The sequence below is a fragment of the Parus major genome, chromosome 1A, assembly GCF_001522545.3.
Source record: "Parus major isolate Abel chromosome 1A, Parus_major1.1, whole genome shotgun sequence".
NCBI classification, from domain to species: Eukaryota; Metazoa; Chordata; class Aves; order Passeriformes; family Paridae; genus Parus; species Parus major.
In genome coordinates, this window is record NC_031773.1 from 20,354,059 (window position 1) to 20,377,499 (window position 23,441).

Consider the following 23,441-nt stretch of genomic DNA (forward strand, 5'->3'; position numbering starts at 1 on the left):
TATAAGAGATTATTGTTCCCCTTGGCATGCCATTTGTAGCTGCAGTGTGCTTGGAGCTCTGGGCTTTGTGGTTTTCTGAACCCTAACCCTTGGTGTAACCCTAACCCTAAAGGTGGAGCAGTGAAAAAAGCCTTGGGCTGAGACGGGTGCCAGGCAAAAATTTAGAGAGAGAGCTATTTTGTGGTGGTTTTCTTTTCAGTTTGGCAGGTCTAGGGTTAGGTTTCAGAAAACCACAAAGCCCGAGTTCCAAGGACTGTGCAGCATTTTGTTCATGTAAGAAGCTCTTTATTATAGTTTTAATTGATTATTAATACTTAAGTAGATGTATTTGGAGGGATGAAATTCTGTGTGAATAATCATATGCTACATTCAAAAAAAAAGGTCTTTTGTTTCCACTGCACAATTTATTCAGTTTCAAATTAGAAAACAATTGCTATGTATTTGACAATTTGCATGCATAAACTCAAAACATTTCAGCTCAAAAAATTATTGATTTCTTCCAGTCTTGTATTAAGGCGTTCAGGAATTTCACTTAGGCAGACAAATATCTGGATTAAAAAAAAAAAAAAATCAAAATAGACAGACAAGTTACAAGTCAGATTTACTTCCATTAACAAATATGACCACAGTGAGTCCTGGTAGTAGACAGTTGCATTCCTTATCTTTTCTGTGTGTATAGCTGATAGGAGTCAAAGTGATTGGAGAAGAGTTATCTTCAGCAGAAGTTTCTTCAACAGTTTCTTGATTTGGAGTGCTGAATAAGCCATTGTAATGTTATGTCTGCCAGGATAGATGAAACAAAATGAAAAACTCAACAGCCTGTTTCCACAGTGTAGAAGCACAACAGAACACTAGCAGGTTAATCCAAAGTCAAAAACCTCAACCAAACAAAACCCAAAAACCACAGGTTCTCATTCACACATAATTAAAGTTCAGAAGTTCAACCTCCAGGTGGCCCTTTTCTAGTTTTTTGTGGTTTTTTAAAAATTGTGTGCATTTTGTATTCTTGAAATATGATGACTGACATCAAGTTCTCTAAGCCATAGATAAAGAACTGTTGAAAAAGCAAAGATTTAAGATGACCATAAAACAAATTGTAAAATGCAGAATGAAATGCTGTGTGAGAACAAAGGCAGATACACAAACAGAAAGCATGAGAAGGGCAAACATCTGACAATACATTAAGAAGCTATTTATGTAGGTTGTAGGAGTCCAAGGTCTCTGAAAGACGTGCAGCATTCGACTAAAATTTGATATCTGAAATTGGCACCCCTCCTGATGCGATCCAATGTATTGAGCTGAAAACTGCAGCAGTTCACAAACTGATTCATGAGCAGATTAGATGTTTTTGCCTCAAGGCACTAACATCTGTCAGGAAGGCAGGAAGAATGTCAGGGGGCAGCAGCAGCTCTAGCCCTCAAATTGAAATTTGTTGCAATATTTGTCTTAAGTTCAAGACAGCACTCCATGAATATCCTTGAAGACCAGGTTAGGCACTGAGACTGCAGAAAAAACCAACCCACTGCACTTACAGCAAAGCTAATAACTGCATAATTATCATCTCAGGACACAGTAACTGGCAGCCTTACACCTACACTTCCTGATGAGACCAGTTTTCTGGGCTGCAGCTCACACTGAAAAAACAGTATTACACAATATTACACTGGAAGATACCTGACCAAGTCTCACTTCGGGTTTGAGTCTTTTTCATCACTACTCCCAGGACTTCCACAAGTAAGTGATCTCATATTGTTCTGCATTAATGATCATCCTTTCATGCAAATTTTAGCATGCTTTTTGTTGCATGCATTTCTCCTCCAGGGCATCCAGACAAATGGACTGGGATCAATACCTATTTTCTCCACATTTCTTCCAGAAATTAAGCTGTTCTTCCTAGTTTTCAGTCACAATCCCACTTTTAAGAATCTCTATTGCAGCCTTACCAATTTGATGAGGATCAAGCACAACATTTCAAAAACCTCAATTACATTCACTGCCCTTCAACTACTGAAATCATCCTGTTGTCTTCTACAGCTCTGATCTCCTGGAGCCTAATCTTCCCCAGTGTTGTAGTACCTTCTGTGCACCTCCCTCGCTCAGAGATAACAGCTGTACCCCAAGCTGCAGCAAACATGGGTCTAGTCTCCTTCAAACTAACATACCCAAATCATGTACGCTTCCAGGAGAAGCTCTCACTGTGAACACATCTCTGCACACAGCTGAAATCTCTCCCAGCTCACTGAAGTCCAGGTGCCATGGTACAGTCTCCTCACCATCTCCACTACCTGGTTCTCCCTGTGTAGGATAGAAATTTCCCCAGCTCTGAGAGAAAGTGGCTTTCTTCCCATTCCCACTCTCATATTTTCTCACTCAGCTGATCCCTACAGAGCTGCTGAGCTCTTCTATTAAGCCTGGCTTCCTCATGTAGCAGCTATAAATATCTAGCCAGGCTAGATCCCATCCCATCTTATCTCAAGAGCATGCAGAGAAGGGTGGCACACAGGTAGCATGCCCTCAGACAATTTCTGCAGCTGCTAACTCAGCCTGTGCTTCATCCCTTCTTCCTGCCCTGTGGAGGGAATGGAAAAACATGATAGACAAAAGGGATAGGAAAGTGGAAGATAGGAGACAGAGGAAAAGCATTTCCATTTGGAAAAAAGTACCCATCCCTCAGTTCAAGGAACAGCCACATGCATATAAAACCTGCTTACCAAATAAAACCATGTATGGAGTAAATCACCATATTTTTTTTAGGAAAACCTAATAACTGGAAGGCCTTCATATGCAGCTACTGTTCTTTCAATAGTAACACAGTTTCTTGTAAAGGATTCAATTACTTCAGACTTTAAATATGCTTTTCCAAGGTCCCTGACAAATTAGCTTCTCATAGAACTACATATTTCTACAAGTTTTCTTTTTTAATTACATGTTTTTGGTTTTTTTTAATTACACAAATATAGTTACGTGCAATATTTGCAAAACGTAAATTGAGATCTTCAATAATATAGTGGAGGTAGATGTTCAAACCTGATCCAAAGCACAAAGCATATACTGATGACACTAGAAGAACCTTACCTATGTTATCCTTCTCTTTACAGGAAATAGAATAGCAACAGATTTCTCTGTCTTGAATAGCTGAAAGGTTTCTACAGAAACAGAAACAAAAAGTTATAACCCCACAAACAGTGAAAACAGAAATGTCCATTAAATTTTAAGTTTTCTGCTTTTTACTCAGTGGGTTCAATTCTATTCTCAGATCTTAAATTCTTAAAATATCGCACTGCACACAGAAAGCCACACATTTCTTGAACTATAAGGTTTATAAAATTTGAATTACACATTAGGTCAGTAAAATAGTGAGAAATAAAACCACAGAAATGCATAAGCTAAAAATAACATTTTGTGTTTGTAACCAAGTATTACCCATTTCTTATCATTCACCTTTTACTCTTTTCCCTTAGAATTCTGAGGGTTTTTCTCCAGTAAATCATAATAAAATAACAGTACTCAAATGATCACACCATTTGTCTTCAGGATGTTTACTGTATCATACTTAAAATATCAGATCTGACTCCCACTGAAAGGATCCTCTACATTTAGGTAGAAACCGGTTCTTAATCAACTTCTTTCTGGGAACTCTCCAACCCCTCTCAGAGCTTCAGAACACTTTATTGTTTTTTCATTTATTTATCCTCACACAAGTGACACAGACATGCACCAAACATTTTCCTGAAGCAGGCGGGAAGTGTCTGAGAGTGGGAAGACAGTGAGAAGTCTGAAGAACATACAAGAGATTCCAGTAAAGAAAAGAGAACTAAATAGGGACCTCCCTGGACTTTAGGAGAGCAGCCTTGGCTTCTTGGGGATCTGCTTGGAAAAGTGCCACATAGTTAGGCCCTGTAGCAAAGAAGGGCTTAAGAAAGCCAGTTAATATTCAAAGCTCATCTCCAAACTTAAGAATAATCTATCCTAACAAGCCTGGAAAAAAAGCCAAAAGGCATTAAGTGGATGAACAATAAGCTCTTGGAAAAACCCAGTAATAAAAAGGAAGCATACAGAAGGTCAGAGCAGAGACAGCTAACCTGGGAGGAATAAGGAAACATTGTCCAAGAATGCAGAGACACCAGGAGGTCAGCCAAAGCCCAGCTGAAGTTGGATCTCATAAGGGATGTCAAAGAAAACCAGAAAGTGACAAATGGAAGATGGGAGAAAATGTGCACTCATTCCTCAGTGAGACAGGGGACCTGGTTACATAAGACATGAAAATGCTGCCTTTGCTAGCAAGATTAGCCTTCAGAAGCCCCAGAAATCATGAGTAAGTTAAAGCAAAGAAGTTGTACCCTTGATGGAAGAGGATCAAATCAGGGAATAAATAAGCAAACTTGACATAGAGATGTCCATCCATAAGCCCTGGTGGCATGCACCTACAAGCAATAAAGGAACTGGCTGATGTCATTGTGAGGCCACTCTGGACAATCGTGTCAATTGGGAGAGGTGCCTGAGAGCAGCGGAAGGCAAATGTCACTCTAGAGAAAAAGGAGGACCCCACCTTGATTCCTGGGAAGGTGATGATGCAACTATTCCCAGGCATGTGACAGACAAGAAGATGACCAGAGTAGTCAGCATTTCACACAAGGGAAATCATGCTTAACCAACTCAATAACCTTCTACAACAAAATCTACTGTTTGGTAGATAATGGGAGAGCAACTGACACTGTGCACCTTCGATTGATAAAGGCTTTGACAGTGCCTTCCATAATATCCCCACAGACAAGCTGAGGGCGTATGGGTTGGATGCACAGATGGTGAGGTGGACTGAGGACTGGCTGATCACTGGGTGATCAGTGGCACAAAGGCAAGCTGGAACCCAGTGACTACCAGTGTACACCAGAACCAATACTGGGTCCAATCCTGTTCTATTTCTTCATTTGTTGCAAATTATGGGGCAAAGCACAAATTTGCTGATGACAGAAAAATGAAAGGAGTGGCTGATACACCAGAGGGTCGTGCTGCCACCCAGAGTGACCTCCACAAGCTGGAGAAAGGGCTGGCAGGGCTTTTTTTGTCAGTTTAACAAGGCAAAGTGCAAAGTCCTACAGCTGGGGAGGAACAACCCCAGGCACCAGAACATGTCAGATGCCAACTGTCTGGAAAAGCAGCTTTGCAGGAAAGGACATGAGGGTCCTGGCGGGTCACCAGGCTGAAAACAATCAAGCAGTGTGGTACAAATGCTAATGGTATCTTGGGGTGTACTAGGAGCACTGACCAACAGGCTGAAGGAGGTGATCCTTCCCTTTTACTCAGCAGCAGTAAGGCTGTACCAACCAGCTGTGAACCATCAGTACAAGAGGGATGTGAATAGGTCCAATAAAGGACAACTAAAATTAAGGAACTAGAGCAACTCACCAAGAAAGGCTGAAGAGCTGGGACTGTTTAGCTAGAGAAGAAAATGCTTAGGGAACTTCTTATTAATGTGTACAAAAATTTGAAGGTAGCCTGTAAGGAAGATGGAGCCCAGTGATGAGACAAGAGGCAATGGCTATGAACTGAAACACAGGAAGCTCTCTCTGAAGACAAAGAAGCACTTTTTAGCTCTGAGAGCAATCAAGCACTAGCAAAGGTTGCCCAGAGAGGCTGCAAAGTCTCCATCCTTGGAGATGTTCAAAAGCTGTCTAGACATGGTCCAGAGCAATCAGCTCCAAGGGGCGAAAGTCTCTGCTTGAGCAGGTGGATGACCTCAGTTCCTTCCCACCTCAGACATTCTACAAGACCCAGTTTAGTAGCTCAGACTTTAGACCATCCTTACTATATCAAGACTTCACTTTCTACTAATTAAAATTATGTGATTTGTGAATCCTATTTTACAAAATTGTATATTTTCTTTACAATGACATTTGCTATGCATCAATTCATTACTTTCAGTAATTCCTAAGTTGTGCTTTGGCTATATGGCAAAAATACCTGACTTGCTTAAATTTACCAACACCAGGTTTATATGGTTCTGTTCTAATGCCATTCAGGCATTAAACTGACACTGCATTGTACTATGAGAGGTCAAAATGACCCTTTCACTATCCATAGCAGTTCTGTTCTCAGTGATGGGAAAACAGAGGTATCTGAAATAACTTTACACAACCAAACAACAATCAAGAGCAGTTCAAATCTACTGCAGTCAGTTATCAGCCTAGATCAATACATCAGTTGCCAGCAGAGCTTGAAGTGGAATATCTGAGAATGTAAATAGCATCTTTTATGGCAAATTATTGCCACAGACCATCAATAATTTTGACTCACAAATCAAACTTCACAGTGTCTCAGCTTTTTATAGAAGCCAGCTACTTACAATTTCTCAATTAACTGCTTCTCATCCAGTGCACCTGGGAGGTCTCGTTTATTTCCAAGAACTAACACCTGAAAGAAATAATTCATATGCATATTAAATCCAGGAGCAACACTAGTTTATTTTTGTCTGTAACTTTTTGTTGGCATTATTCTGAATCTTGCAGCTATTTAGAATCTAATAAAATGACCAAGGCCTGCGGGAACACAATGGAAATCTCGCTCCTAGTCAGGACCAGATGCTGGATGTACACTCTGAAAACTGGAACAAATTATTTCTGGGTGTATTAGTATCAGAAGTCTCCTCTGGAAGTGAATCTCTCCATTCTAGATGGCATTATAGGATGGTGTCAGATTAAATGCAAAGAAATGTGGCAGAAAGCATGCATTAGGTGCATACAAGCCACTGAAATATATTCAGTTCAGAGGACCAGACTGATGGTAATGAGAAGTAGGGCACCAGCAGCAGAGGCTTGGCCTAAAAGACCCAGACAAAATTCTCTCTCCATTTTTTTGCTCCTGACACACTGAACAGCTCAGCCTCCAAGCCTAACCAAGTTATCACCTGAACACCAGCCACCTCTGTCTCAATCTGAGCATCCATGGTGGAAGTCTGAAAGGCAGCCATTAGGAATTATGAAAATTGAATTAAATTGAATAAAATGAAATTTATCCAAGAAATACAGAAAATTTACTGACCGAATAGATGCTGGAACTTCAGTTCCTATTCAAGGCTTCAAGTATAAATGACCGTCAGATAAATGGGTTGAGCACATTCTAAGATAAAGTAAGTAATGGAACGTTCTTCTAGTTATGATTGCATTACTGTTTTCCAGATGTGCTACAATTCTAAGTCAAGACTGTCCCATTATATCCCATGAATCTGGAACATATTAAACTCATTACTCACAGTCCAGATTAATAAAGTTGCTCTAAAATCTATAATGTCAAATCCTGAACACAATAAATTGAAGGAAGGTCAATACTAATTACTATGTGTGAAATAAAAGTAAGTAAAAAATACATCACTGCACCTTGGAAATTACCGTATGGGTCAGGCTGGGCATTTGGAATGTGATATTATAACATATAAAAGGCAAAGAAATTAATTAAATACTACTGAAGATATAAGAGACCGATCATTTCAGTAAGGAAAAGAGAAGCAAAAAAAAACGTGAAGAAAGTGCAAAGGATGGGTTATGTCACTCCCCATGAACAGCATAACTGTATATTTCCTTTTGTAGGATTTGTTCAATAGATAATTAACATATAAAATCACAACAACAGTAGCAAACCTTATAATATGGAGAATCACTTGAAAAATTGTCCTTTGAGCATAGTGGAAGGAGAGAAGGGAGAGAGAGAGAGAGAGAGAGAGGCTGACTGTATACTAGAGGTACCATTTTTATACAGATCAACTCCCAGGTATCCATGGGGTTTAGATGCCAATCCCATAACTGGGAACGTGTTTAGATGCCATTCCCATGATGGCATGTGTACAAACACTTCCCTTCCCACCGTCTGCCAAGGTGGCAACGTCTACATGGGTAGCAGGTCCAGATGCTAAGTAAACAAAACCTTCAGCTCCACTGGGCCTGCAATTAGCTCCTGCCTACTGTGGCATTTGTGCTTATCTCAAGTTCCTGCTGTGGTGGCATATCTTATGTGAAGTTCCTGTTCCTTCTGTGGCTTTGACAGTGTTTTGACACATTTCAACTGTGTTCTTTAAGTCCTTACACTGTCTACTCACCCTCAGGTAACTTCAAATACTTGTGGCGAAGTGTTCATATAACTGCTTACAAAAAAGGGGCCAAGGAAGAGCCATCAAGTTGTGAGCAACTTCTTCCTCATTTGTATGTACTACTGTTTCCTTTCTTTTAGTCAAGGTATGAACTCTTGCTTGGTGCTGCCAACATAAAGACCAATGATAACCTTATGGATTCCTAAATTGGCAGATTACATTTAAATAAACAACATTGGTCTCCACCTTCATATTCCTCATTAGAATTTCAGCTGAATACACTATTCTTTGACACTTCCAACTGGAGAACAGATGCGTATTTGCATTTTTTCCACACAATTTAGTTTGAAATACTAAGTCAAGAATAAGTCAGGACACATAAAAAGCCAAGCTCCTACACAAACTCTGGAAGCAGAGGACACTACTTGATATTACTGTCTGACAACCTGCAGAAAGATTGATCTCACATGCTGTAAGGTACTGCCAGAAACATACCTGGGTCACTGGCTGAAACCCAGCCAACAAGGGACTGACTGGAAGCAATTACCGTCTGATAATGCCACACATGAAAACACAATTTTTTGAAATCTATTCTGACCTTTAGACAAGAAAATGTACAAACACAGTGCAGCATTCATCAGTTGTTGAGTACTGTGAAAAAAAAAATCACGATAATTTTTCTAAGAATGCTCAGTGTATCAAGGTTGCATCAACCTAGTATTTTTAAGAGACCAGAGAAACCCATGAAGATTTAGGTCACACTGTCAACATTCAGGTAAGAATAATAATGAAAATACTTACTGGAATTCCATGCAGCTGTGGCTTATCTATCAAACTGTGTAGCTCATTTTTTGAAGCTTCTACTTTTTCTAAGTCTGCTGCATCCACCATGTAACTGCAACAAAGAATATTTATGATATTGACCATTACCTGCAGAAATTTGCATTAAAACATCTGAAATAAGACAAACCTGTTGATATTGATCAGAGCATTAGAAAAATGCAAAGCTGAATAAGCCCTGCATTTATTGATATAGGAACATAAAGTTAAATACAGCCTGTGGGGAAAAAATTGCCTGGAATATGCAATTACTTTCATGTCTGGGTTGCTGCACATGCAAAACACACTATTTTTATTGCACTTCTTATGTGATGGAGGTGGACAGAAAAAAAATATTTTATTTATATATAATATAAAGTAATACCTGATTTTATAATAATATAGATTGCAAAGTACATTTTCTATGGACATACAAAAGAAAACTTACACAACTGCATTGACTCCTCTGCAATAACGCTCCCACATGCTTCGAAACCTTGGCTGTCCTCCAATGTCCCACACCTGAAAAGGTAAGAACACTCCAAGCCCAAAACAGTTCTTAACTACATAGTCCTAACCCAACAGAATAAATTAACTCGCACATGCAGCATTCAGGTTGTATTGCCAATTCCAGAATTTTATTCCAAGGTCTTCTTGGCCCCTTCCACCTAACAGAGGGGGACAGGCACATACAAAGGCCTGTGACACCAAAAGCTCCAAATGTTCTTTTTGGAGAATGTTACCCTTTCCCACTCACTGAAAGAAAAGTCTTACTCAGATACTGAAGTGAATTATTGCAAATGCACAGTCTCAAAACAAAAAATAGTATCTTCCTTGTATGAAACAGTTACGCAGGTTAATTTTTAATGTGGCTAGGGAGACCTGAATTAAGAATGTATCAGATCTTCAACAGGATAAAGACAGAAAATAAACAAAGAATTGATTGGAGAGCAAACTGAATCCACATAAGGGATGATACTCCCCACTCCAAGGACCTCCAATACCTCCACAGCTCTCCCACTGGTTCAACAAATGTGCTTTAAAAGACACATAGATTAATTAATCAGAACCAGAAATGAAACCAGTAGTATTGGTGGGCCTGTAGTGATTAACCATTGTTTCTTGAAGAAAGAAAGCTCAAATTCTTCTTATGATGTTATAAAATCTCCAATCCCATAAATATTTACACATGCTATTAGTGGCCAGCAATCCCATGGAATTCCTATTTTTTAATACACTGTTTTTCTGTACAGGAGTTACATACTCCGCTTTACTTATAATAAAAATAGTATTTTGCACAAATTTGCAAAAATTTATATTTTTGGTGGATGACCGTATCTTGTTCCTAAACTGTTTCTCAGATCAAAATACCAGGTAACATAAATATATCATACAGCCCAGAGCTGTGAGATAATGTATCTGTTACAGCTACATCCAAAGACAGTTGTGTAGCAAGAGACACACAGATTAAGACCATGATGAATACTGAAAAATAAAAGTAATGGATTTATTCCTCTGCCAAGGAAAAAGAGAAGTAATAATTTCTTATTTTAAGTACATTTAGCTATCAAAACAATACTGTATACCAGATCTAGGAGGCAAGTATATTACAGAAGAACTAAATTTGGAAGTAAGATATACAGAAACAAAATTTTTTAAGAGTTGTCCTCACATTTACACTATAAATCCAACTTATGCCTTCTCTGGCAACAAAGCTTGGCACAAAAGAGCACGACTTCACAGACCCATGGAATAAGGCTTTTTCAATTAATGTCCACTATTTTTTAATTTCACAGCCTGTAAATCATATTTATACACCAATTTCTGTATCATTTTCAATATCTTATATTCATATTTTAGAAAGAAATATTTCCCAATTCACCATTAAAATCATTCCCTGATTGATATCTAACCACTCCTTCCAACATAAAACTATTGTATCACCTAAATGTAGAGTGCCTTTTGATCCCCTGAATAAGATCAAAAATTTTACACATGAAAGAGCTTCTGACCATGAAATGGGTATCAATTATTATCTGTACTGACATTTGAAGCACTGTACCAAAGGTCTTAATAAAATAAACCTTTATACTTTAAAAGCTTGGACATAATGAATACACAGTTCAGCATTATGGTTAGATGACAAAACTTACACCAACACTAATTACTCCAATAACTCATCAAGACCTTGAAACTATCCAAAGCCATCTGGTGCACATCTGTGTGTCTCAAAAAAGAAACTAAATTATTTTCTTAGTAAAAAGCAGAGGGGAGAAAAAAAGGGGAAGATGATAGAGCAGGCAGTAGTCAGATTAGATTTTTGGAATGCTGATAGGCATGAATATCTACAAGATGATGTAGCCTGGACTAATCACAAAATAAACAATACAAGATAAAAAAACACTGGTTTTGTCCTTGCTTGATGATATACTATATCTTACGATATTAAATTGAACTGCAGAACAAGATTACTCTCATTAGGGGAAAAAGTCACCTTGAAACAACGGGAAGATAAGTCATTTCCAGTCAGTTTCCCTAATCAGGCTTACAGCTATTCATTAAAGTACAACATGAAGGACACAACACAGACTAAGTGTTTTTAACAGTGCTTTGGAACCAAGATTATTATTTAGATTACATAATAATAATTATCTGAAATATGGAGAAAAAATGAATGTATGAAATGAAAAAAAATCCTTACCTCTTTACCTTTGAAAACAAAATGGTTTTAATAGTAACTTTCCAATACTCCTTATTATACTGAATAGCCAATGAAAGAGCTAACTACTTAATTCAAAACACAAATTGTTGCACCAAACCATTTTCACAGTACATGACTGAACTGACAGAACTGTGAGAATGTAAGAGGTTCTCAGGAAGGAAAGGGGAGAGCTCTTAGTGTTAAAGAAGTTTTCTTGCACGAGTGTTGCATGTTTTGTATATCAACTATTTTTGTATCCCAGTATTAACGCACAGGTAGAAAGTATGACCTGGGTATGAATGGAGATAGGCAGGAGACTAAACAGCTGAACATACAGGTAGCTATAAAAAGAAGTTTACTTTGTCTGGTTGTTTTTAAAAAGAGGCTGGTATTCAAATTTCTCCCATGACTTTTACTGGCCCCTCAGGAATAAAAGTTTCATAATATTTAATAGGTAATTTTATCAGTAGAACACCAGCTGATTTAAAGAATCAGCAAAAGCTTACAGAATGACCAAACTGAGAAAAAGTTTCTTTGATATCCGCTACCACTGCCTCACAGGAGATTAAAATCTCACCAATTTTCTCTTCAGGCCCAATCTCAAAGGCACATATCTTGTTAGTGCCACATTTTATACATCACTGTTCTATTTGTCTCTATCTACCCCTACAGTGTAGTAATTCTTACTGTGCTTTCAGGTCTACACTGTAATTAATTAGTGGAATGTTTTAATCTGTAAACTAGATCATCATTATGGAGCCACTGTTTACCATATACTTGCCTGAGTACAATATATCAAATTCTTCTAAAAGATGAAACTTTGGATTTATCTCTTTCCAGTTTCTTCAGGAGAATCTAAGGTTCCATCTTAAGACTGTAGCTATGAGCTGTGTTTAAGGAGCAGATCCTTTTCTGTTGCACAGAGCTGCATCATGACAGTTGAGCAAAAATGCACATGAATAGGTTCAAAGATTTTTGAAAGTGTTCAGTTACAGGAAGGTTCATTAACTCTCTAGCTGTGTTTCTTCAAATTAGCTCAATACTGTGGAAAGGCTTGATGGTTCATGAGAAAGCTGCAGGAAAAGGGTTTTCTACATGTCATGTTACATGGCTTTTGTTCAGATATGCTGGGTAGAAGATTTCTTGTGGACAGAGATTACAATGACAAATTTGTATCTAGATGTCAATGTGTGGATTCACTACCTACAATTTCACAGCAGTCAGCAAAGTCTAGATGGCCTTTCAGCTGATCAGATCTAACATCTTGTTTAGGATGCCAGAATCACACTCTAGGCTGGACAGTACTGACTACAGCTCCTCTGACTATTATTGAAAGAGCTTAAGCCTCACTGTAGACATATAGCTGTTCACATGCAGGCATCTTAACCTGCAAGATGAATCCAACACTACAAATATCTGAACTCAGAAATGTATCCTTCTTCTTGGATGTATCCAGAAAGTATCAGCCATAAACCTAACTTAAACAGGTGAGGAATTTGTTAAGCAGAGAGGAGTATTTGGGCAAAATAAGGCAGCACCAGTAAAATCTACCACGGCAATGTACACAGGCAAGCCTGAGATGTGACCAATGAGCTCAAACATACACAACAAACAGCTGTTGTATTCATAGTAAACTCAGTGTGTAATGATAGAGAGCAACTGGAAAGCATGGGACAACTTCAATCGCCTAAAATTTAGGCATTTAATCCAGGTGACAAAAATTTCTCTTTGGCTACTGAAGTGCTCAGAGGGCACCAACAGCAGGAAATTACTCTGTTTGTTTTACCCACCTCGCCTACCTGGTGAACAATTCTTGCAAAGCACTCACTGCCCCCCAGCAGGTTCAGACAACTGGCTCAGGCTGGGTTACTTACCACCTGGCTAAGCTCACGAGGGAGAAATCCTAAATGATCACCTATTCTAGACTGGAATCTTCAACCAAAAATATCTATCTTTTTTGCCTAATAAACAGAAGACTAAAAAAATCTAATAATCTTAAACCTTTTCATAAATTTCCCTGTATATACAAATCTATACAGCCTAACTTGTAGTACCTACCAGCCGTGTGACTTAATATGGAAGTCAGAATATCTTACTACTTTAGAATACTTACTACTTATTATCCTACATACTGAAAATGCCTTCACAGTTGCTCATAGAGTAAAAAAACAAATGTGCAATGTGGTTCCATTTTCTGCAGGCAATATTTCTCAGAATGTTCTTTGAAATCAGTCTTGGCCCTTTAAAGAACTCTGTTCTCCCTCCTCACTGGTGATAAAGCCCAACTTTTAAACACACCATTAGGCATTTTAATCAGATCATATAAAAGAGAAAAGCTGCATGTGCATTTCAATGTTCAAAATTTAATCATAATATTTTCATGGAAGAACTGGAAACAGACTTGCAACACAAAATGTTCACGAAGTATTCAAGTCCTGATAACAAGCACAGAGGCATTTTAACAGAAGACAGTATTTCTAAGTGATATGGGGCTATTTTGCCATTTTATCAGAGACACAAAATGCAATGCTAGAAGGATCAACAGGTGGATTTTAAACAGGACACAAAAGCAAAGTCCTTGTACTTAACTTCCTAGGAGTCCTATCAGTCCATTTCTCTAGCCTGTCAAGGTCCTTCTGGATGGCAGCAGAACCCTCTGCTGCACCAGCCACTCCTTCTAGTTTTGCACTACCAGAAAACTTGTTGAAAGTGCACCCTGTCCCACCATCCAGGTCGCTAATAAACCCACTAAAGAATCCCTAGGAGTTAGCACTAGTCACTGGGCTTTCTGCTCTGGAACACAGCCCTTTTCAATCCACCAGTCCAACAGCTCTTCTTTACAGGCAACTATCACAAAACACTGGGACATCCAGCAAAAATCCCTTTTCTATAGAAACAACTGCTTTGACTTGAAATCAGGCCAGACATAGCAGAGCTTTTTCAGAGTGATCCAAGTCATACAGTATAGCCAGTATGTGCTGAAACACTGCTGGAGCTACACTTAGAGAACACACATAGGCTTGTATTACTGCATGACATTTGAAATGACAATACAACAGGGAAGATAACCTGAATAGAAGGAGGAAACATTACAAAGCAGAAGAATTCTGCTTCTATGAGGATGTGTGGAGACCTGAAAACACTACTGTCCAGAGCAGGAGTGCTGTAACAAAGGAAGCTGGCAGAGGAATGCACAGAGCTGGTATCCTTCTCCTGCCTGTCTGCCACATCAGAGCAAAGAGCAAGCAGTGAGAAGCTCAGCCTTGCTCTCCCACAGCTAGGCTGTGCAGGGCGTGGTGGAGGGACACCGGCATCTAGTGGTGACAGCCGGGGTGACCACAGCCCACCCTGCCAGCTCCAGTCCCCCAGCACCTGCTCTCTATTCCCTCTGGACCACAATGGCCAGGAAGTGCACGATCTACCTGGCCATGCTATTTTAAGAAAAACAAAGGCAAGAGCAAGGGAAATGAATCTGTGGCATTACCTCTGCGTATACATGTTTGTGGTGCTCTATTTCCTTTTAACAGAGACTGTTCAAAGACCATCACTGCAAGAACCATAGGTTTCTTAGCTAGAGGTTCCCAATCCCTTTAAATAGCAGTTCACAATTCAAGTCTTCTGAGGTTCTTGAAACTTGGCTTCTTAAAGTAAGTTTTATTAACTGCTGTCTAGCTTGTTGATCAGTAAATCTCACCAAAGCAAAAGGATTGCTAAGTAGATTCAAAAAACAGAAAAAAAACATCAAAATCAAATCACTCAGAAAATAGCAAAACTTGTTAGGAATTAAAATCTCAAAGCAATTCAGTCAGGTATTTTTTTCACAGAAAAAAAAAGCCATCAGTTTTGTAATGAACTTCAATGGAATAGTTCTAGGAGATCCCTAAGTCGTAGTATATAAAATATTGTGATGCTAGAAATCATACCAACAATCTCAAAATACAAAGCTGCCTGCTTAGATTTCAAACACCATGTGGTAAAATCCTTCCTTTATTGCCTTCTGTTTTTGGAAATAACAAGTAGCAGGTTATTAAACATATTGATAAGTCAAAATTTGACAATTCATGGTTAAAGCTGACAGCCATATATTTCTAAACAGGTTTAGTTTCAATTCAAGGACATCTGAAATTGGTATCTTCCTACAAAATGTTTCAGCTTGCATAAATCAGTTTTTTTTTCTTTTAGTGTGGCTCAGATAAATAAATACTCACCATACATGCACACATGCCAGTGACCATACTTCTACATAGTAAGATTAGAGACTAAAAATGAGAATAAATGGACCAGCTTTTGGAAATGACTGCCAAAATCAGAAAACAGGAAAGAAGAGCATGGGTTTCAGTTCTTTCTGCCTTCTGGAATTGTATGGAATCTGCAGATGAAACTGAAGAAACCAGGCAGTGACACTGTACTAGCGTAGTACTCCCTTCTTAGTGGCCTACCCCAAAATACAGCAACAGATAAAGTACTAGTATTACCTAATTGCTGGGTTTGCAACTTACCTTTCCAAAAGTAATCAATCTTACGCTTATAGAATGCAAATTTTTCACTTGATGACTTTTTGACCCAGTTGATTTCTCAACCTCAATTTTATAATAAGTTTAATTGATTCTGTTTTGCAGTGTCCCTTGAAACCTTTGAAAAAGGTCAGACACAATGTCAGGTCTTTCCTTAGCATAATCATTCCTGTCATGTTTAAAGAACTTCACAGGTTTAGTAAAATAACGCTTTATTCATTAATTTTAACAGCTGATAGTTGAATATCATAATATTTCTCATAATATTTCTATGAGAAGGGTTACCTGTTTTGTTGGGATAAAAAGGTTAAAGAAAAATTTACTCTGAATCCTTGTTGCTGGGCTGCAAATAGCTCATAAAAGGATTCTAGCAATAGGCACCTCCTGATCATTTGAGTCATCAACTTATCAACAGATTATGTCATTTTTCTCAAAGTAAAATAATTCTGGAAACCTTATCTAGCAATAACCTGTAAGATTTTAGCCTATATATAGGAACAGTGACATATAAGTAGTTTATCCTGACAGACTTTTAAGGAAATAAGCATCTATCTGTAAGAGTCATATTCCCCTACGCTCCTTACTCTCCCTGAATGCTGCTGTAGCAGAAAGACTGTGAGAATGAGTCAATGTATCTTCCTGTGCAGACTGGCTTCCAAACCAAGTATCATTTTTGAAACCAATAAACATATTAATTATGTTAGCATTATCTCCTTATTCTTAAAAATTCTATTATACCAACTATATATAAAATTACTTTTGAGATCAGAGTAAAACAAGGCACAGTTCCACAAAAACTCACCCACACCTTCCCTGCACAACTTAATCTTGCAACATCATTTGCTCAGACAACCCTGGTATAAACTGTTAGTCAGTTCCTTCTTGAACTATCCTGCCTCAAAAACTACTGGATTTTGATGACTGCTTACTAGCAAAAGATTTTTGCCTAGCTTAATGAGCTATCAACGACTTTTCTGTTTTCTTCTACACCTGACAATTCTGCAGCAGCATCAGTACAGCCCTCCAACTATGCCTGTGTTTTCTCTCTACCAATCATGGCCTCATTACTTCTGTGCAAAAGGAAAAAAACAGCGGGAATTCCTTTTCCTGCAGATTATTTATGAACTACGGTTGAATGCAGTAACTTTTTTTATTGACTGTGGCATCGCTGGAATTTGATCAGTGGCTCAGGAGTCATACCAAACCAGAGGAAGAATATCTATAGAACTGAGGGAGAAAAGAACTTACATGTTTTGGAAAAGGAGGGAAAAGTTAAGGTAAAGACAAAAAATCTGGATTCCCTTGACCTAATTTTAGCTAGAAGTTGTGAATTTCATCTAGACTAGCCAACCAGGCTCCCTTCATTGTCTAACAACAGACAGTGTTAATGCTACCAGAGTGATTTACCTCTATTTTGATGTCTATCTGTCTCTGTAGCTCTAAGAGATGGTTCCCCAATAACTGACTTAAGCTCGATGTTCTATTTCAGCATTGCTAACGCATGAGCTAAACCACACTCTCCACTGAGATACCTACCACTTCACTTACAGCTGAGGAGGGGAGAAGGGGAAGAGAGAAGACAGATACACCCCCAGGAGTCAACTCAGCTACCTCAGTATCTCCACATTTTATGACCTTTCTAAACCAAAAAAACTGTAACAAAGCTTCTGCCTGGCATGGAATACAATGAAATCAAACAGATTAATGTAACAGAGAAATATATTACTATTGCTTTAAAAAAAAGTTAGTCTGGAGCTAGAAAAACAGATAAGGGACCCTATAATCTTAAAATAAATTTCCTGTCTTTCATATTTCCAGTTGAAATTACTCCATTATTTATTCACTCTGTATTAACTTAAACATGCACACCTACCTTTATGGTAACGTTTCCTTTTGTTATTTTTCTCATATTGAAGCCTACTGTAGGAATCATATCTTCTGTGAACTGCCCCGACTAGAATATAAAACCAAAATTGTATTTATTATAAAACAGTTGATACATACAGGAAATGTTCTCACTTGCAATCCAAAAAACGGTATTTTACAATACTGTAAAATATCACATTAATTTTCAGCAAGAGCACTGGCCAGCACTTCAATTATTGCACTGTCACATCAAGGAAGACTGTTCATTTCAGCCCCTTTAAGTGATCTTTTATTCTCTTCAGCAACAAAGATCACCCCAGAAACCATGAGACTTCAGATAATTCTTCATCTGATCCTTTGGAAACACAGCCAAAATTATAGAATTGTAGGATGATTTGAGTTGAAAGAAAGAAACCTTCAAAGGTCACCTAGTCCTACCCCCAATATGATAAAATATTATAAAACTGACTACAACATGATTTTTTCCTCTAGTTCCTCACTACAGTTACCACTAGCTTAACACCAAATATAAACAGTGAAGTACCACCCATGCAGAGAGGACTATCTGCATACTTGTTTTTTTCTGTGTAGGTGACAGCAAAGGAATCCTGCTGCAGAGCTAAGAGAATGCCATTAAGGCAGAAAAGTAAAAGGGACTAACTCAGTGTACCATAAACTCCAAACATAAACCCCCAGCACAAAAATGGTGTCTCCTCCCCCAGCCCAGAGAAATATTTTCACAACAAAGACATTTCTCACCACACCAATGGGAATCTTAAAGAGTTCTATCTACTACAGAAGATACTTTTTGAGGGTAAAGACAAAACTCAGATCTGAGTGGGTAACTCATCATTCATCTTCCTTTTGAAAATGTACCATTAACAAGCTATTGTGTCTCCTGGACATGGTACAATAAGAAAGGCAGTTTGTTACTTATGTCCTAACAGAGGCCCAGGCGCTCTCTGCAACACACAGCAATCCTGGTTTTCCAGTCGTCCAGAAAGGAAAGCAGCACCTTCTGGGCCTGCCACTGCCTTTCTGCATCTATCTGCTCATATTTACCTCAGCAACCCATGAACCTTGGGTTGGTTGGTTTTTTTGGAAGAATATATGGGTATATGGACAAGGCAGGATGCAGTCATGTTCCATCAGTTCCCTCTCATCTGAGAAATGGAGGATCTGAGCTTCAGGGTGCACTGGAACAGCAGTGTGTCTCAGTCTACCCCTCCAGGGCTGTTACTGGGACCTGTACAATTTCTGAAAGTTTTCTCTGTCCTTTTTGTGGTGGAGCGAGAATACACTCTGCCTCCAGTTTGCATTTACAATGTAAGGTTAATAATTTTTAATCTGGGGCTTTAAAAACTGTGCAACTTTTGACAGTTACATGATTGTCTCACAAGATTTTGGAGTTTGGAACTAGATCCTTCAAGCAAGAAAAAACTTCCATCAGTTCTTCGTTCACCCTTTTTTATGGGAATCCTCTTGCTAAATTCTGTACTATACATCTTCACCATCTTTTGTCTCTTTTTTTTCCTTCTTCCCTGCTTCAGTAACTTGTCAGCAGCACTAGGGAAAAGAAAGTGAAGACAAAAGCCCCAGCAGTTTCATACAGATACACAAAGCCAGCACTGACAGAAGTTTTTAACTGGATATAGTAAGACAAAGCCAACCAGTAAACCCTTTTGAGTGTTGGGTACCGGTGTGCCCAGGCAAATGGTGGAGTCACCATCCCTGGAAGTGTTCACGAATGGACTGGATGTGCTATGGTTTAGTTGACAAGTTGGTGTTTGGTCATTGGACTTGATCATCATGGAGTTCCTTTCCAATCTTAAGATTATGCAAATTTGTTACAATATGTAGTACCTATGTTTGTGGAGGACTGACATACAAACACAAATGAACACGTAAACACTGAAAATGTAGCATCATCACTCAAGGACAGGAATGCCTAGAAAACCAGACAGTTAACTCAGGAGGCTGCAGAAAGTCAGAATTCTACTTTTGTCAGCAAATTATACATCATATGTAACATGCTAAACTGGAAGGCAAAAATAAACTAAACAAAAAAACCAAACCACCATAATTGCTCAAGTATTTGGGGTAGAATGTAAAGAATTAGCATCTTCTTCACTGGTCTTTAGTCTTTTCCTCTAAAAATCTCCATTCTGGTTGAATGGAACCGGATGCAAAGAAAGTATTATGTCTACAGGTTTTTTTATTTTCCCACAATGTGAAGAAAGGAATTGGTTCAATTGTTTGCCCACATCAATCTGAGAGCTCTGTTTACTGTGTTTTAAATGTTGTAACCACCTAACCACCATAAAGTAAAAAATCTGTACTACTCTGCTTGCTAAGGAAGGTTTACATGGCAAATTGCCTATTTTTGCGAATATTTAAGAATGTAAAAAAATTTTGTCATATTTCAATAAAAAACAGATTACCTCCCAACACAAATGAAAAATAACTGATGATAAGAAGTTTCTAATGTCCTCCTAAAGTCTCTGAATATTGAACGGATAATTAAAACTGTCATTACCCCCTAACATATCAACAGCCATGGACCAGATTCTACTCCATTACATCAATGCACATCCACAGTATGTGGCAGTGATTTTATCCAAGGTTTACATTGCTAATTAAGGACTAAATATGGCTCAAACTCTTGAGAGCAGACTGTCTAAAAGGGTGTTTATCCAATCTTAGCATGATAGGATCTCTGAATGATCTTGTAAAATTAAAAAAGTTGTAATTTCCAATGTTTTTTCGTGATCCACTGCAGCCTGTATTTTAAGTAGCCACTACTTTACAACAGCTATTTTCATTGTCACACTCTGGTTACGTATTCACAAACATACACAATGTTCCCTATTTGCCCTTCCCATATCAACAGTATTCAAGAGCAAATTCTAATTCATTGCCTTATCCTATTTTTTTTTTCAAAATTCTCCAACCACTTTTCTTTGGTGATTATCACAGTATCTCATGTCCAGACTGGAAGACCCAAAATCTACAAAACCTGCAATGGGTGACCCTGCCTAAGTCACAAAACAGGAATGCCTTGTAGAATACTCTTAAGAAATAACATTTGGAGGGAAAATCAGACCTGCGGTAAGAGGAGTGCTCTGGTGTTGAAGACAACATCACAAACACCTACAATGTCATTCTATTGGTGGTATAGTACATGGGAGTGGACAAATAGTTAAAGACACAAAGTCTGGCACCACACTCTACTGAGGTCTCTGAATTGCTGTGTTCCTCTTTGCTCTGCTCAGGGAAACAATCCACGAAGCAATGTAATTTGTCATGCCTTTTCCCCATTCCTAGACAAGGCCCACCCTTGGGAAATGTCATAATGCAACTTCCAATTGGTATAAGAAGCACCAAGGCCTAATTTAGCAAGATTACCGGAGTGTCTGACAAACCAGCTAAAATACCAGATACAGGTATATACCATTGATTGCTGATGTCACCCAAAACATACTTTCATTGGGCATTTGCCATTCCTTTTTCTCCTGCTCTCTCTCCTCCTCTTCATTCACACTAATGCATAATCTCTTATTTTTCCCTTAATCCGTAATCATATGCAAAAGTGAGTAACAAATATCATATAATCTTCAGGTCTTCATTACCTCAATCTCTCTGACTTTGACCCACACATCTCCCAGTCTGGTTTTGATTCATGATCTACTAGCTTTTCACAAAAAGGACTGAAGATCATCTAGAAATTTTCATCTCGTAGCAGCTGAAGCTGTGATACACCTCACAAGAGATACCTTGCAGAAAAAGCTTCACTAAGCTTCATGATTAGAAGTAAGCAAAATGTAACGTGTGTATATATATATGTATATATGTATATGTACACACACATACATATATATATTTCCATCCTCTGATGAAAAGCAAATATTTGGGATATACCCAAATGCAGTTTGGAGGGCACAGCAAACTAAGATGAGGAATGTATTTCAGCATGGTGACAAAAAAGAAAATGTCATGGCAGGTGTCAGCATACAGAGGCTGCAAGGCCATCACCAGAGCGGGAAAGGAATGCTGGAATCGGTCTTGAATGCTGGGGAAGAGCTATGGAGGATTTGTGGGAGGCATTAGTATTGCTGCAAATGATGGGAGGAGAAAATTCAGTAACGGGCAATTTGTGGCCTTGAGGGATGCACAGTATATTATTCTGGGATACACTGAACGTGGAAGCCAACCTGAACCACGGCAAGAGCCCATGTCCATGAATCTACTCCAAGACCGGCACACTTTGCAGCCTGACCCAGGAGATACCTTCTCCCTCCCTCTGAAAACACTTTCACTCACACCTTAGCCTCCCGCTGTGAAATTCTCGAGGCTGCCAACCATGCAAAAGCTGTCTCATACTCTCTCCCGCCCCCGCCTCCCTCCGCATCCCACCGCATGGCCGCGGGACCTCAGGGCAGGCGGCGGCACCACCGCAGCAGCAAAGCCCGCACTTGTTGCCGGGGAAAGGCCGCGGGGCGGCGGCCCCGGGCGGGCGGGCGGCCCCCGCAGCCCCGCCGGGCGGCCGCGCCCGGCCCAGCCCCAGCCCCAGCCCCGCGGCCCTGCCCCGCCGGTGGGCCCCGCAGCGCCGCGCACCGCCCTGCCCCGGGCCGGGGGCCGCGTACCGCCAGCACGGTGAGCAGCGTGGTCTTGCCCGAGTACTGCAGCCCCACCAGCGTGAGCTCCATCTCCTCCTTCCAGAACAGCGAGCGCAGCCACTCCAGCAGCCGCGCCACCAGCGACAGCATCCCGCCCAGCGCCCCCGACCTGCGGCAGGCGCCCAGCCCCAGAGGCACCGCTTCGCTGCTGGGCATGGGAGCGACGGGGGAGCCGAGGCGAGGCGAGGCGAGGCGAGGCGGCGGCGGCGGGGCTCGGGCCGGGCTGGCGGCGGCGGGGCTGCGCGGGGAACCGAGTGCCAGGCAGGGCCTCACGTGACGGCGCCGCCGCCCTTCTCCCGCCACCGCTCGCTGCAGACAGGGGAGGGGGCTGGGCTGGGCCGGGATGGAATGGAATGGGCCGGGCCGGGCCGGGCTGGGTTGCAGCGGGCGGGGAGCAGCGGCAGCGCCCTGCGAGAGCGCCCAGAATGCCTAGGAAGGGGATGCAGCCGCGAAGGAGGCTGCGGACGCCGCAGGGACCTGTGCGGGACAGCTGGTCCCTGGGTTGTGGAAAGATGGGACGGGCCGGCACAGACCTGCTGCCACGGGAGGGCTGTACAGCATCCCACACCCAGCAAAGGGGGCCGAGGCCGCAGCACTGCCTTACGAGAGTTGGTGGGCTTGGGCTGCTTGACAGCATCGGTTTTGTATGTTCATCACGTCTAGTGGTGGCACTTACCACACCCCTAAACTAGGACCTCCACTGGTCCCAGGAAACTCTGCTTGAATTCTTCATTAAGTAGTGACAGGCTTCCAGATCCAGGGCTTACCATGGTTTTATTTTGTTT

The 23,441-nt window shown here is 40.1% G+C and overlaps 1 protein-coding gene across 1 annotated transcript; it reads right to left on the bottom strand.

Moving 5' to 3' along the window:
- Nucleotides 1-382: 382 nt before the first annotated feature.
- Nucleotides 383-22,926, bottom strand: LOC107205066 (ADP-ribosylation factor-like protein 8B). Its single transcript, XM_015629194.2, has 7 exons — nt 22,624-22,926; nt 17,988-18,068; nt 9,348-9,421; nt 8,882-8,975; nt 6,344-6,411; nt 3,076-3,146; nt 383-780 (listed from the first exon to the last, which is right to left on the bottom strand). Exons 1-7 carry the CDS (start codon nt 22,810-22,812, stop codon nt 731-733), a joined length of 627 nt encoding a protein of 208 aa, XP_015484680.1. The 5' UTR covers nt 22,813-22,926; the 3' UTR covers nt 383-730.
- Nucleotides 22,927-23,441: the final 515 nt, after the last annotated feature.

Excerpts from the sequence above, each read along its gene's own strand:
- LOC107205066 (XM_015629194.2), bottom strand. The coding sequence starts at position 22,812 with ATGCCCAGCAGCGAAGCGGTGCCTCTGGGGCTGGGCGCCTGCCGCAGG. Across the intron at positions 18,069-22,623 it reads CGCTGCTCACCGTGCTGGCG|TCGGGGCAGTTCACAGAAGA; the intron begins GTACGCGGCCCC and ends TTTATATTCTAG. Across the intron at positions 9,422-17,987 it reads AAGGAAACGTTACCATAAAG|GTGTGGGACATTGGAGGACA; the intron begins GTAGGTGTGCAT and ends TTACCTTTTCAG.